Source organism: Panthera pardus, unplaced genomic scaffold (assembly GCF_024362965.1).
Source record: "Panthera pardus isolate Hobbes unplaced genomic scaffold, ASM2436296v1 HiC_scaffold_3, whole genome shotgun sequence".
NCBI classification, from domain to species: domain Eukaryota; kingdom Metazoa; phylum Chordata; class Mammalia; order Carnivora; family Felidae; genus Panthera; species Panthera pardus.
Window position 1 is genome coordinate 56,287,526 of NW_026526876.1, and position 16,179 is coordinate 56,303,704.

The 16,179-nt window shown below is 51.5% G+C and overlaps 1 protein-coding gene across 5 annotated transcripts in view; it reads right to left on the minus strand.

Moving 5' to 3' along the window:
- Window positions 1-16,179, minus strand: part of ABR (ABR activator of RhoGEF and GTPase) — a 182,699-nt gene that overhangs the window by 40,389 nt on the left and 126,131 nt on the right. For all 5 annotated transcript variants that reach the window (XM_019429659.2, XM_053892858.1, XM_019429661.2 and 2 more), the window contains 8 exons: window positions 12,532-12,584; window positions 11,824-11,964; window positions 9,959-10,080; window positions 8,068-8,233; window positions 3,379-3,501; window positions 2,975-3,050; window positions 2,380-2,484; window positions 1,367-1,441 (listed from right to left, as the gene is read on the minus strand). In XM_019429659.2, the coding sequence (XP_019285204.1) occupies window positions 1,367-1,441; window positions 2,380-2,484; window positions 2,975-3,050; window positions 3,379-3,501; window positions 8,068-8,233; window positions 9,959-10,080; window positions 11,824-11,964; window positions 12,532-12,584 (861 nt within the window). The remainder of the gene's footprint in view (window positions 1-1,366; window positions 1,442-2,379; window positions 2,485-2,974; window positions 3,051-3,378; window positions 3,502-8,067; window positions 8,234-9,958; window positions 10,081-11,823; window positions 11,965-12,531; window positions 12,585-16,179) is intronic.

A 16,179-nucleotide genomic window follows, 5' to 3' on the forward strand; every position in this document is an offset into this window, starting at 1 on the left:
GAGGTTTTGTAGCAGCTCACCTCGTGTCTAACCGCCCTGACCCAGTTTGGGAGGCAGAACATCTATCTGCCCTTGGAGAGCGGGCCACTCTCCCCCAGTAAGCTGGCTCCCCGGGGCCCACGCTAGCAAACAGGGAGCAGAGAGACAGGGTGAGGCACCTGGGCAGTGTGGGTCACAGACTCAGGTGTATGTAACAGTCCTAAGGAGCTTACTCACCGGGAATATTCCCGGGCAGCTTCCCGGACCCTCCCCAGAACCCTGGGGAGTCTGTGTGTCTGGGGAGGGTCCAGGAAGCTGCCATGTGTACAAGCACAGCTTGAGTGATAAGTGACGTGGTCCTGGCCATACTGAGAGAAACCCTTCTCTAAAGCAAAAAATAGGCGTGTTGCTAAATGGGAATGATATCAGTGACCTCCGAGGGACGTCGAGGATCACAGCAGAAAATCCACTTGAAAGGACTCTGAACATGCCAAGGCATGTCCACACGCTGGCCACATTGGAGTTTTCTCCAGCATCTAGCAAGGTGCCCAGGCGCGGTAGTAAGCTACCCCATGAACTTCACAGTAAATGTTTATCAAATGGCTGGCTGTGAGCCAACGCCACATTTTCTGTGTGATGTGCCACAGGGAGAGAGGCACAGGACACACCTCCCCACTGCCACAGAGAAAGAGAAGGGGGGGGGGCGGGAAGGGGTGGGTGAAGAGGAGAGGAGTCAGGAGCCTTGGGGTTCTGACCCTCTGTGATGTTAAGTCCCTTTAATCTCTCTGTGACTCAGTTTTCTCATCTGGCAAATGGGGAGAAACAATCAGGTGTCTAACTGGCTCACAAATTCCTACGGGGAAAAGTTAGATAAAAAAGTGTAATTGTATTTTGTCAAACACTAAGATCTGCACAGATTTAGTAGATGGTGATAAAGAAGGCAGAAAAGGGATGGGTGTGCCAGTGCATGCACTGTCATATTTAAGCCTGCTCTTAGGTCAGTATTAATGAGGATGTTTGCCTTTTATGGAGAAAGAAGTTGGGGCTCTGAGAGGTTAAAAGACTTGCCCAAGGTCACATAGCTTATAACTGGCAGAGATGGGGTTAGAGCCCAGGATTTCAGGCACCTAGGGGCTGGGGAGGGCTTAAGAAAGAGCAGATCTTGGAGACACAGGGCAGCCAAGAGGAGCTGGTTCCTGACCATCAGGGGAATGAATGGCCACCCACCCACATGTCAAGGCAGCTGGCAGGCCCCCAGCGTGGGGCAGGCCAGAGCAGGGTAAGTGGGCAGCGGAAGGCCCCATGCAATGGGTCCACAGGGACTTCTCATGAATGGATGAGCAATGGCTCTCTGCTCTCCCTAGGGCTGGGGTTCAGGGGCACTTACTGGCTGACTGCTTAAACCCCTTGGCGGAGTGGACGATGACATGGAGGAAGCCATAGAGTCCTGGAGACTCATCGTCTGTAAGAGAGGAAAGCCCGCAGGGTAGGGGGTGGTGAGAGGCCTGCTTCAGCCCCTTCTCACCCCAGGCTGGCAGGAAGGCACAGAGGGTGGGAGACAGTTGAAGCCTTGGTCTTGCAGCACCACCTGGTGGCTGGATGAAGGTTTCCAGAGCCCACAGCTTCCTGGAATGTGAGCTGGTAGCGCTTCTCTCTCTACAGAGCCCAGAAGGCCAATCCACATCTTCCCTACTGGGCCAGGGATTTCATACTATTCCCCAGGGGCACTTTTCCTCCGGCTCTGAATCCTGCCTATCCCATGGCTGTCCTCCGCAGTGTCGCCTTTCAAAGTGAAAATTAACCACTATAAGTCAGCCTCCTCTTGGGACAGGAGGCAGATGACCCCCATATGGGGAGGACAGTCTGACTTCAAAACCCCTTCCACAAGGTGCACCCCCTCCCAGCACCCACAAACAACCAGATACCACCCATTCTGGGCCAGCCCGGATCACAGCTCTCTCCTGCTCCAAAACCTCCTGCAGGCTCCACGGCTTGAACAAACGTCTTTGCTTGGCATTCAAGGCCTTCCGAGATCTGGTCCCTGGAAGCTTCTGACATTATTTCTCATACACTAATCCATCTACGCTTTCCCCCTCCACTGCCATCACATGTCATGCTTCAGTCTTTTGCTTCCATTTTCTGACTACCTCATGAACATATTAACAACATGATTCCAGTATATGATGGTGCCAGATCCTTCTCTCAAGCCAGAGGGGGCCAGTGATGAATTGAGACCATCTGGGAACTCAGTAGAGAACAACCCCTATTCAAGCTCTCTGTGTACCTGGCAACTGAGTCGTTACAGCCACGTGTCTGGCTAGGTCCTTACGGAAGTTTCCAGCAATGCCCCGGGGGCTAGGACCTGCTGATAAGGCAGGAACCTTGGGTTCCAGATCTTACCGTCTTTATTGCTGGTGACAGGAATGTTGTGTACAGTCCTAAGTTTGAAACAGGATCCCGTGAGCACCTGGAGCTCCACTGAGCTCAGGACAAAGGCCTGGAGATCTGTAGGAGGAGCCAAGAGGAAAATGTCGTCACAGATCCACCAGGACCTGCTGCTCTTCTCTAGGGGCTACTGAAGGAAAAAAGCTTAGCTCTAGGGGCAGAGTGGGTCATTGGAAGGGAGGGAAAGACTTGCAGACACTCACATGGGAGCAGTCATAGGTGCTGCCAGCGGGTAGGGATGAGAGAGTCTAACTGAAAAAGCTCAAGAATGTGTGTATGAGATAGCGAGAGCAAGAGAAAGAGAGATAGACAAGCCTGGGCCCCGAGTCCAGTCCTGTTGCTAATTCACTGTGTGCTTTAAATAAATCACTTAAGTCCTTTGGGCCTCAAGTGGTCAGTAGCATCAATTAAGTGCCACCTGCCCTGGCACCTTGCAGAGTGACTGTGAGGGCCAAGGAGGAAACCCTGGACATGAAAGTGCATGGAAATGCAAAAGGCCACTGTTGCCATGGATACCATCAGAGCAGTGTAGAGTGGGGCGGGACTTTACCCTTCTTCTGTAGCTTCTGAATTGCTTCTCTCCACTCTGACCTCTCATAGTCCGAGGACAGTAGAAACAGGTAGCTCTGAAGAGAGGAGACGAGAAGTCAATGGGGTGACCATGTGGCCAAGCACATTCCTGGTTCCTTCTTACCCAGGCACCCCTAGGTTTGGAGAAGGTGGCAGCTGGGAGGAGAGTCTCCTTTCCTGGAAGCCCAGTGACAGGAGTGGCAGTGCCAGTGATGGCCAGCAGGGGGCACTGGCTCCATACCAGCTGGGAGTTGTTGCACCTTCCTTGGGAATCCCGCCTAAGTGCCTGACTCCCACCACAGGTCATGGACAGGAGCCCTAGAGAATGGCAGCCCTGGACCAAGGAAGGGGGTTGCTTCTGTCCCATCCCCACCCCTCCCTGACCTTTCCATTCCGATTGTGGATCCGAAATGGGATCGTGGGGGAGTTGAGCAGCAGCAAGAACTCGTTCTCAAACATCTTCTTTTTCAGGCGCTCGATGGCCCGGCTCTGTCCTTTGTTGGCTTTCTGTGGGGGGATGGAGGGCACGGATGGTTTCCCTCACACACTCCACTCTGCACTCAGCATCTCTAAGCACAACACTCCCTTGTACATTAGTCGTGTCTTTTTCTTTTTTATATTTTATGACGCTTTGACATCTTGGGAGGCCTAGCTGGCCAGGAAGAAAACTACCCCTCCCTTAGAAATCAGGCCAGCTGATCCCTAAGATAGTAAATGACTCCTCTGTGTGCAGACCTTCCATATACAAACCAACCAGCCCTGAGTTCATACCCCCAACACCTCCTTTATCTAACTCTCACCATGCCAATATTCCTCTGCCTTAAATAACCCAGGGCCAGATAGCACACAACTAGAGACCACCCTATAGCCCAGATCCTGCTGACGTTTTTCCAACTCTCAGTCCTAAGGAGATGCCCCTGCCTTGCTTTCTTTCCCTGTGGGAAACACGATACAGGCCCTGAGCCATGCTTTCCCCAGAGGTCTTCAGCATCCTGACCAAACCTGGTGCTTCCCCTGTGGCCTGCGTGGTATGACATGCCCCCTCCTCTTGGAAGCTCTAGGTCTTAAGAATCTTCTTTTAGTGCCATTAGCCCATCCATGTCATCACTCAGTCATCTCTAGAAATCAGATCCTGGGCACCATCAAGATACTCTGCTTAAGGGGCATCTGGGTGGCTCAGTCGGTTGGGCGTCCAACTTCGGCTCAGGTCATGATCTCATGGCTCGTGGGTTCAAGCCCTGCTTTGGGCTTTGTGCTGACAGCTCAGAGCCTGGAGCCTGCTTCGCATTCTGTGTCTCCCTTTCTCTCTGCCCCTCCCCTGCTCATGCTCTGTCTCTCAAAAATAAACCTTAAAAAAAAAAAAGATACCCTCCTTAAAAACTTCAGACACCTTTCAGCAAAAAGCCCCAACTGCTGGACTGGCACTCGGGGCCTCCCAGGGCTGGGCTCTGGCCTCCATGCGCAGCTGAATATCCCACCACACCCCACCTTGCACCCCCCACCTCAGCTGCACGGTATTATTATTCCCTATTCTTTAACAAGCCATTATGTCTCAGCCCATGCTGTCTCCTCCAGCTTTTCAAGTTTGTATTTCATGAAGGATCCCTTCCGTCTTATTAACTGTGGTTATGCTCCACATTTCCGTTCTGGCACTGCCCTCAAGCTCCTCAGTTAGAATTCATCTCTATGGCATTTTCTTACCCACTAGACTAGCAAAAATGGCAACAACTGCTCATAGCCAGTGTTATGACAGTGTGGGGAGACAGTGACTCTCACACATTGCAGGGAAGGGGGGGGGGGTTGGTACATAATCAGATGCAACCTTTTCAGAGGTAAATGTGGCAATTAGTGCAAGCCCTCTGTCCCACCCATCCCACTTGTAAGGAATCTACCAGAGAGAAATAGGAGTGCAGTCAGGTTTACTGCAGTCTTGCCAGTTGAGAGTAAAATATCACATGCGTCCTCGTGCAGTCAAGCAACAGAATACAATAGGATTGCAGCTGGGGCACCTGGGTCACTCAATGGGTTAAGCGTCCAACTCTTGATTTCTGCTCACGTCATGATCTCACGGTTCATGAGTTCGAGCCCCGAGTCGGGCCCTGTGCTGACGGCTGACAGTATGGAGCCTGTTTAGGATTCTCTCTCTCCCTCCCCTACACTCTTGCTCTCTCTCAAAAATAAATAAACATCTGGGGCGCCTGGGTGGCGCAGTCGGTTAAGCGTCCGACTTCAGCCAGGTCACGATCTCGCGGTCCATGAGTTCGAGCCCCGCGTCGGGCTCTGGGCTGATGGCTCGGAGCCTGGAGCCTGTTTCTGATTCTGTGTCTCCCTCTCTCTCTGCCCCTCCCCCATTCATGCTCTGTCTCTCTCTGTCCCAAAAATAAATAAAAAAAAGTTGAAAAAAAAATTTAAAAAAATAAATAAATAAATAAATAAACATTAAAAGAATAGGATACAGCTGTTAAAAAGAATCTGCTAGGTCCAAAAAGCTCTAAGACACACCATTAAGTGAAAAGCTTAAGTTGCAAAATGGCACATTGTAGTCTGGTCTCATTACAAAAAACATACTACACACCCGTAAAAGCAGAGAAGAGTCTAGAAGAACACACCTTAAACTGCTGACAATGGGGGGTGGGTGCTAATCTGTTACACTTTGTACACTTCAGTATTGTATTTCTTGTTACAATAAGCCAGTGTTACATTGGTGATTAGAACAAAAACAAGTTTTTTAAAAAGTATTATTAAAAGAATAAATCATTGCTTCTGTGACTCAGAGAACAACAATGTGCTTCCCCAGGGACTCTCCTCATATCGTGTCACATGCTGACGTCAGTAATGGGTAAGACAAGGAACTCTGTGAGAGGTATCTGGCACACCCCTGCAGCCAGCGGCCAGTGGAGCTCAGCAAGTGTACCTTCAACTGAGTAGAAGGCCACATCTGTGCACCTGGTGCAGGAGGGAGAGGACAAAGTCCACCATCAACCAGGACCAGGATGCCCCGGGGTGGGGCTTGGCCATTCAGGAGGAGGACACCTGTGCCCCTTCTGAGGAGACGTGCCTGCATCACACCCCCAGTCCTAGGTCATCTCTCTGACCCAGGCACCCCTGGGGTCATTACTGTGGTCTTCCTCTCATTCAAAGAGGGATGTCTAAGCTGAAAGTATTCTTAGAAGCCATCTGGTCATGGATTCCTCAATAACTGGTTATGAAGCATCTATTATGTGCTAAGTCCTAGGGACCTAGAACTGAAGAAAACAGTGCCCTGGCTAGAGTTCAAATTCAAGTGGGGAAAAGAGAAGGCAGCCAGTGAAATTATGATTCAGGACCAATAAAGCAAAACAAAGGGGCAAACACCAGGAGCTGGAAAGCAAGGCACCCAACCTAGACTGCAATGGGTACATATCAGGGAAGACTCTTCGGGAGGTGAGGCCTAAGCCAAGTCACTGGGCGAGGAGAGGAAACCAGGCCAACCAACCAAGCCTTTCCATGCCTTTCGTGACATTCACCGGGAAGGCTCCTTCTAGGGGGGCTTTCCTCCAGCCATTGTTTTCAAATATATGAATTGAAGGCTATACATTTGCCTCTAAAGAGTGCTTTGGCCACATCCATGGGGTTTGATATGAGTGCTTTCATTTTCATGCAGTTCTAAACATTTTGTAGTGTCGATTTGACTTCCTTTTCACCTTGAAAGTTTTAATTTTCTAGGCATTTACTTAACTGTATTCTACTTGTTGATTTCTAATTTTGCTTCACTGTGGTCTGTGAACACGACCAGTAGGCCATCAATTTTTTTAGGGATACCTGGCTGGCTCAGTTGGTGGAGCATGTGACTCTTGATCTTGGGATTGGGAGTTCAAGCCCCATGTTGGGCGTAGAGCTTACTTAAAAAAATTTTTTTTTAATTTGAGATTTCCTTTGAGACTTAACACGTGATAAATGTGTGCAAATGTTCGACATGAGTTTGATAAGAATTTCAGTTCTAGGCTACAGCACAAGCTTCTGTGCATTTTTAGTTTTTCATTTAAATTTTTTAAAAGTTTATTTTATTTATTTATTTAGTTAGTTATTTTTTCTTAATGTTTTTATTTATTTTTGAGACAGAGAGAGACAGAGCATGAGCAGGGAAGGGACAGAGAGAGAGGGAGACACAGAATCGGAAGCAGGCTCCAGGCTCTCAGCCATCAGCACAGAGCCTGATGCGGGGCTCGAACTCACAGACTGTGAGATCATGACCTGAGCCGAAGTCGGACGCTCAACCGACTGAGCCACCCAGGCGCCCCTGAAGTTTATTTATTTTTATTAAAATTTTTTTTCCAATGTTTATTTTTGAGAGACAGAGACAGCGTGAGCGAGGGAGTAGCAGAGAGAGTGGGAGACATAGAATCTGAAACAGGATCCAGGCTCTGAGCTGTCAGTACAGAGCCCAATGTGGGGCTTGTACTTGTACTCACGAACCCTGAGATCATGACCTCAGCCGAAGTCGGACACTTAACTGACTGAGCCACCCAGGTGCCCCTTATTTATTTATTTTGAGAGAGAGAGAGAGAGAGAGAGAGAGAGAGAGAGAGAGAGAGAATGAATCCCAAGCAGGCTCCACACAGTGAGCATGGTATTCAATGTGGGGCTCGATCCCATGAACCGTGAGATCATGACCTGAGCTGAAGTCAAGAGTCAGACACTTAACCCACTGAACCACCCAGGCTCCCCAGTCTGAGAGGCCTCTCAGGCCCCTTCTTGCATGCATCCTGCTTTTCCTTAAGAAGGCCTTCTTCTCTCACTTCCCTTTTCTACAGTGCTTGACATACACCAGGAAACTTCCTATGACTAACTTCAGTCAATTCTGAGCACTGACTTCTTGGCCTTCCCTCCATCCGCTCAGTGCTAATCTGCCACAGCCAGAGTCTCTTCCTGAGCATGTACTTGAGGCCTCCTATCCTTGCATCCCGCCTCCCTTATCAGATTCTCAAAACTCACAACTTCCCCTCCTTCTGCCACCTTGGCACACCTGGTTCAAAGGGCCCAAGGAAAAGGGCCACCCTTCCTACCTCGGCTCAGATGCCAGGCTCTACTCACCTCCTTCTGGATTTCACTCTTGAGGGCAGAAATCTTCATTTTCATGTCTTCCAGCTCATGGTCTGGGAAGGGATGCACCTGGGGGCTGGCCTCAGACTCCTCAGGGGATGGAAACACTAGGTCGGCCAGGGGGATGTACCACTTGCAGTCATATTGCTGGTGCTTCCTGCAAACGAGCCAGAGAAAGACATGAGCCAGAGGGAAGGAACTTGGCTCTTCAAGCCTGAACTGCTAGAATCCAAAGAAACCTGAAAGGGATTTGCTGTGAACTTGTCACAGGCAAGAATGATCCATGTCCTTGAGGAGTCTGATCAGAAAACCCACGTGTGGAGAAATGACAGTCAAGTTCTAGGGTCAGGCGGCGGTGAGGGCTGTGGACCTTGGCCTTGCCAATCTTCAGGCCCAGTACGACTGATGTTTTTAAATATCTCAACCCTCTAACACTTTCCTATTCCCCATTGCACACTCTTCCCTCCCCCAAGCCTATCTCTCTTTAGCTCATATTCGTTATCCTTTGGGCTAGAGGTGTATTCACACATGTTATCTTTAATGCCAACTCTGATCAATAGAGGCCATGTGGGGTACTGGGTAGAAGATTATAAAGCCACACCCAAGCCTAGTGGGAAACAGTGCCGTGGTTCATTAGTAATGTCCGTCACGGGCAAAGGACTAAAGGCATAGGTGTCTTTGCTTATGACTGCCATCTCTGCTTTTGAATGATCTCATCTGTGATCCCGTTCCAGGGAACTAAAGCACATAATAACCTCTCCTTCTCTCACTTCCCTCAGGCCTTGGGTTTGCACCTCTCGTTGTGGCCCCTTAGTGCTGCAGTCTCCCCTGGACTCTGAGGCACACAGTAGGGGATCAAGAAGTGGGGGAGGAAAAATGAGGGAATGAGTACCACATAACCTCTCCTGCTCACGGCACAGTGTGGACTCATGTCACTGCATGTGGAGATGGAGGTGGAAAGCAGCTTTCAGGTCTGATTAAGGTTCAAATCCTACCTTCTCTAGCTCTAGTGCGACCTTGGGCAACTGATTTTTTTTCTTCTTCTTCTTTTTTTATTTTAGAGAGAGAGCACGCACATGTGAGTAGGGGAGAGGGGCAGAGGGAAACAGAATCCAAAGTAGGCTCCACACTCAGCACAGAGCCTGAGGTGGGGCTTGATCCCATAACCCTGGGATCATGACCTGAGCCAAAATCAAGAGTTGGACACTCAACTGACTGAGCCACCCAGACGCCCCTGATTTAACTTTTCTAAGTCTCTTCTCTTGTCTGTGAGATGAGGATAATAATACCCACTTTGTGGAGTTTGGGGGAAGATTGGAAATAATAGAGTCAAAGCATTTGTCATGGCACCTGGCATGGCATAAGCACTCAATAATGACAGCAGATTTAATGAATATTCACCAAATTGCAGTTAGCAAAAATTTAGAGCTGTCTAATAAAAGGAGAATGCTTAAGTAAATTATGGCATATCCACTTGTAACATCATGCAGGAAAGTAAAAGGATGATTATGAAGATTAGGCAGCAACGGGGAAAATGCTTATGACGTGAAATGGAAAAAGCAGCAACCAAAATTGGGCATTCACTCTGATTACAAGTACATGAAAAAACATGAGAAGGTTTAAAAAAACTGGAAGGAAATATAGCAGCAGGAGACTGATGCTTATGTTCGGGTGGGTGATGGGTTTTTCCCCCTGTAATTTGGTTGTATTATCTTTATAATTAAAAACAGGATTTATCTTTAGAAAAAGGATATGTAGTAAAACAAAATGAATTAATGTGTTTTTTAAAAGGAAAAATAAATGCGGACTGCCCCAGGTGCGGGGGAGGGGGCTCCTCAGGGGTCAGAGTCTAGCTCCCTCCCACCTTGCCCCCTGGACTCACCCTGCGGATGTCTTCTTGAGTTTGGCGCACAGTAGGACATCTGTAAAGAGGAAGACGTGCCGCAGCTTCCGGGAGCTCTCCGACACTTCCACCAGGAAGCCGTCCTTCACCAGCTGCCGTGTCTGAGGGAGATAGCACACCCACCCCCACCTGCTCAGGGGGAGTCAACCTAGGGCCCGGCCTGCTCTGGGGGCACCATCCAGCTGGGAGGTACCACAGGGACACAGGTAAGGTCCCACAGACACCGGCTTTCTGGCTGTGATCTTGGGCAAGTTCCCTGACCTCTGAGTCTCAGTCTTAACATCTGTAAGATGGGGACAATGATGTCTGCCCTGTAAAGTAGGATTCACCAAGCAAGACGGTATATGTAAAACGGCCTAATGCCTGGCACATAATATGTGATCGATAAATGGTAGCTTTGTATTTCCCCCCAGCTGCCAACAGCTCTCACCTGGATAGACAATAGTCCAGAATGACTTGGTTTCTCCACACTGGGGCGTGAACACCACCCACTCCCAGCCCCAGAACCACCCCAACCTTGCCTAAGAAGATGATCTTGTTTCAGTTCAACCTTGACCCACAGACCCACTGGGGTCTGTTTATGCCACCTCTGAGTGGATTCTATAGGCGCCCTCAGGTGGACAGGAGATACTGGTCTCCCTTGGGTGGGGCTGTACCAGTTCCTGGGGGAAACTGCAGCCATCTCTAACCTGGGTTCTGGATGGTTAAGAGCATTTTGCTCCACGCAGAACTTCCAGACTTTCCTCCCTGACACCCTCAGAGCCAGCAGGCTTCTCTGGGGCTGTCACAAACTGTCCCAGCCTTCCCTGTGTTATATACCACGTGACCTACATATTCTGTGATATGTAGGTGGGCATGGTGAAAGTATACAGTTAAAAAGACCTGAAACCGACAGTGCTCTAAACCTTCTGGAGAGCTTTCAGCTATCTTTGAGTCAAACAAGCCAGTGACATTCCAGGATTTGCAAACCAGAGCTGGGAGTTGCGCACAGGGACAGCTCTCTGTGCCCCATTAGTCACACTCCAGACCCTGTCCCTCATTACTTCCCTCCCCAGGAGATATTGGGGGCTTGTAGATGTAACAAAGGAACATAAACTCAGCCAGCCTCCACTCCTAAATGCCAATTAATTACCTCCCCCGGACAGGGAGCACTGTATAAGGGCCACGCTGCTGACCCACGTGGGTTAACTGTCCCTTCGATTCTTTAAACCGCTTCCCCTCTCTGGGATACCCCCACCCTTCCACCAAGAAGGGGCCCCAAGGAACTGGAGCTGCTGTACCACATCTAGGTGCCCACCTGGGACATTCCAGCAACCTTAGCCACCTCTCATTCCAGAATTTCTTGCTGTTGGGCTCGCTCCTAGCTCCTGCCCTCCTATTCGTGCAGGCTGATAACAGGCAGCTCAGAGGTCGACTCCCCGGGCTCCCTCAGGCTGTGCCATTATCTTCCAGGGGACCCTGAGGGCATCACACTGCCCACGGTGGGTGTGTGCATTCAGCACTGTGAGAGCCAGAGCCCCTGGTTTCCCTGGTATGGGGGCAGTGCGTGAGGCTTGCAGAGAGATAACCCCAGCTAAAAAAATCCAGTTCCAACACTTATGGCCAAGAGACCTTGTGTCAGATCTTCAGAGACTCTCCAGGCCTCAGTGGATTATTATAAAGATTAATGAGACACCGAACTTAAAGCTCCCAGGGCCTGAAGACCTTTTCTTGGCTGGGCATGGGAGAGGAGGGTTGGAGAGGCAGAATGCCTGCTCCCCTGTGCAAGAGGGCAGGGATAGGTGATGTGGTCCACTGCACCCTTCTCAGCCTGGGTGAGTGGCTGGGCTGGGTCCTGAGCTCACCTCTCCCTTGGGGGTTGTGACGGCAGTCCGGCGGGGGTCGATGTCCTCATTGATGCTGGACAGGAAGTTCTGGGAGATGCGGAGGGCATCCTGGAGCAGCGGGTAGTCTGGGTGGTCCACAGGTGTGTGCTTCAGCAGGTCCTGGGAAGGGGTGGGGTGAGTCAGGGGCGGCAGTTCTGGGGCTCAACGAGAAGACAGTGGGGACTCAATCTTCACCAAAGGAATTCCAAGGGGGGGCGCTAAGGGACCCATGCTCTAATCTGGTCATGCCTGCAAAATCAGGGTCAGAGAGGCAGCGTCAGGGCAGTGGCGCCCCTTTGTTACTAGTGCAGTCATCACTCTTCCCCCTGGCGGAGTGAGCCAGGTGGAGTCTCATCTCACCGAGCAGCTGCGAGAGACACCCCTCTACCTACCCCACAGCTGCTCCAAGGATCCTGGAGACCATTAGGCCAGGGATGGGGAGGCAGGAAGTACCTGCCTCCCCGGGAGCATTTGGTCAAATGTCAAACTTAGTAGCCAGGCTATATTTAGGCCCTGGGTCCATTGGCATAGCTACCACAGACCAGGCAGGTACAGTCGGGACCCAGGGACACTCTGCCCGGCTCCCCAAGTGGGTTGTTCTCAGTGACTCCAGCACTCACCACCCTGGGCTCAGCCTCCCACTCGACTCCTAACACCTCCCTGGCCATCCAGGGGGCTGACACTCACATGTAGGACCAGGGTGCTCCTGGTGACACGGTCAATGGGCTTGTAGAGCAGAGCTGTTGGCAAAGGCAGGGAGAAGGAGACAGGACAGATGACATACAGGGAGTAGCTCGACACCTTAGAGATGAGCCTTATCCCCACCCTCTCCGCCCCCCTGCCGCTGCCCTACATGGACACCCATGTGCAGGAAGCCACAGCTCCATTCTGTCCCAGGGCAGGCCAGATGACACCAACAGGCAGACATGCAGCCCTGGCAGCCCAGGCCCCCTCCTACCTGCCTCGTCTCATCAGTCACCAGAGGTGACTTCTTTAAGGGCCATCCCACAGGCCTGTCCTTGTCTGACCAGGCTCAGAGCAGATGAAGACGCTCCTCTGCACCCTTAACCCTGCATCATACAGCTATACCTAGCCTTACCCCATAGAGCTCTAGCACCCCCAGAATGTGGGAAAGAGACGTGCTGTTTTTCCAGGGAAGGTAGTTCCTCCACACCCAATCATTCTTATACTCCTCCGGTCCAAGGTCTGGCATTGCCAGCTGGGAACGGCAGGCTTTGTTCCGACCCACACGGTTGGCCTCATCCCCATGAGAAGACCACCTCTCCCCCCCCCCGCCACCCTCCACGCCCTCAAACTCTCCAACCAAACAGGACAGGCTGAGGGCCAGGGAGGCAGGCCAGCTCTCCACATAAAGGCTCTGCTCTCAACCAAGTGGCAGCTGAGGGGGCAAAGATTTCCCACAGGAATTCAGGTGGGGCCTCTGGGAGCCCCGAAGAGGCTGGGGAAATGCTAGCTCAGCAGGGCCCCCATTCACCACACCCTGTGGCTGACCAGGACAAATGAGGATTGCTGGGATTCAGCAGGGACAGGTGGAGGCAGCAGCTGGCTGACCATACTTCCAAACAAAGCTTTCTACAAACAGCTGTGCCTCACCCCTCCCAACATAGGTGGTTCAGCCTCCGTCCACCTGGATGCCTCTGTCCATAGGCTCGTGACCTCTGTCCTCCTGCCCTGGGGCAGGAAGAGGCAGGAGGCTGGTTGTGACAGTCCCAGAGCCGACACTCATGCCCTAGCTAGCCCCCGAACCAAAGAGTCCCCTGTAGATATAAATACCCCATGCACTGCTAAGCAGACACTTTGGGGAACGATCTGCTGGCTATGGAGAAGATACAGTCTCAGGGGTGCGCCATGAGCCTTATCTGCAGTCTTTGCTTGGCTGCCCTTTAGAATCACTGGGGGAGCTCTTAAAAGAAACAGCTGCCTGCTCCACTCTCCCCACCTCATCAGCGAAATCCCAATCTCTGCTGGGTGGAACCTGGGTATTAGCATTTTTAAAAAGTTCCTTTGCTGATTCCGATATGTACCAATGGTTGAAAACTACTGCTTTAGGCAAACACACTTTCCGTGCCTTATTTTAGGCCTTTCTTAACTTAGCAATTGCTAGAGACCCTCCCCATGGTATATGGGAACCAAAATGAACAGGACCAGGCTGGGGTTATCCGGGGATAGGGAGGATACAGCCCAGTTACCAGCCTAGGGCAGGAGGACCCGTATTGACACTATTTAGAGTATCCACCTGTGGCTTAGCTCATCTGCAGGGGGGAAATCACACCCAAGAACCCGAAAGACCCAAGAGAAAGTGCAAGTTCAGCAGACACCTGCCAGTGTGGGCTCTGGAGTCCTAGCCCGGGGAAAGCTGGTACTGCAGTGCCAGCTCCCTCTGCCCCTCTCCCAGGTCCCGGCAGGAAGCGGCTGACTAAGCTCAGAGGTCTGCGCAAATGGTGGGTTGGGTTTCAGAGGGGCTATTAATACGTCTGAGGTCACCTCGAGGTTACCTGATTGGGGCTGTGGAATGAGTGCCTGGGTTGGGGGAGAGGGGAGGAATGGTGGGGACAGGGGAGTGCAGGAAGAGGGCCCTGGGGCCACAGTCAGATATGGAGGGAAGAAGAGGGGGGAAGAACAACCCCGATGTTCTGCTCATCGTGTACCCCACGGGCCGTGTACCCCATGGCCCCTGTACACCAGTCTCCCCTGACAATGCAGGGTAAAGAGCCCACCCTTCCCCCCTTACCTGTTCCATGGCCCTTCCTGCCCCTGCTTCCCCTACTCTCCCTTCTCCTCACCATGCCATTCCAGTTCCTGGGATAGACACCATTCACCAAGTTACAATGCCTGTCTCCCCACCTCTTCCAGGAAGGCTTCCCTGATGAGGATTTTTGCAAACGACACTCACAGTGCCTAAAAGTCAGACCACTGACATAAGCAAGCTGGCCTCTCTGTAGTCTGCTGGGCACTTAATCTGCATCCAGTGGCACTCTCTTATACGTGCTATTTCCTTTGATTAGAAAGACAAGCAATTAATTATCACTAGCCCCATTTTACAGATGAGGAAACTTCTCTAAGGCGCGGAGAAGTTACATAACTTGCTTATAATAACAAAGCTGCAAATGGTAGCTGGGTTTTGAATGTAGGTCTACCCATGCTCCTGGCTTTGAGCTATCATCTTCGGTACAGGAGGGCAGTGTCTGAGAAAGCTCAGTGACCCTCGGGAGAATTCTTGGCAAGATTCACCAGGAAGGAGTAGGTAAGCTGGCCTCTTTTTTGTTACCAAGATGAGCCCCCTCCTTGGGGGCCTGGATCACACACAACTTCCTTTTGCATCCCCCACAGCAACTGGCACAGAGACATGCAGCAAATAAACCAGTAAGCCAGAGTGAGCCCCAAGTGCAGAATCTCCCCCCGGGAACTTCCAGAACCAGTGTCTCTTGGAGGGGCTGAGAAGATTCTAAACAGTGTGGTTGGTAAAAGCTCATTCTCTCCTCCCTCCCCACTTTGAAGCTGACTTCAAAGACAGCATTGCAGTCACAAAAAAAAAACACCCTGAACTCCAGTCCCAGGTCTGTTTCACTAAGACTCAACTCCCTTTTGGGGAGGGAAGAGGAAGCAAAGGGCTGACCGGTTTCCTTTTTAAGGAGGCAGAGTGGAGACCTGACCCACTCCTAGGCCAAACCAAAAAGAGCACTTCTCCTCTGATCTTCAAACAAGGCAATTTCAAGTCCATCCCTCCTCTTGACCCCAGCCTGTTGGAATCTGAGCCAACGGGTGGGGGGCCCAGGACAGCTCCTGCCCGGTGACTGGGGTTCCCACAGCCGTCCTCCTGGGGCAGCTGGAGAGGGGCTACCTCAGGGGTTCCTCCATCAAGAACGAGCCTCGACACAGCATGGCCTGAGAAGGAGAGCAGACAACAGCCCCTCCAGCACAGTGGCCTCTGAGAAAGAGCCCAGGAAACCTCATCATTTCTCCTTCAGCAAACAGCCACCCTCCTCCGTTCAGCCTTCCACAAGGAGCTCCAGGTTACCACGGAGATGTGAAGGCAAAGTGACTGAGAGGATGCAGAGACAAAACGCCTCAGGGAAGGAGGTCCTAAAACCAGCCGCCTGCCGCTCCAACACACAGGGGCCCAGGGCAGCTGGCGTGGAGGTCACACCTGACCCTCCCTCCGCACCGCGTCCCTGCCAAAGGCAGCTCGGGTCATCCCTAAGGCACTTCTTGCCTCAGAGAGCAGTGGCCGCTGCTTCCGGACACCCCCTTTCCTGGGCCTGCTCCTACCTGCTCTGAGCAAGAGCCTGGCTGACAGCACGCGCCTGTCCCAGG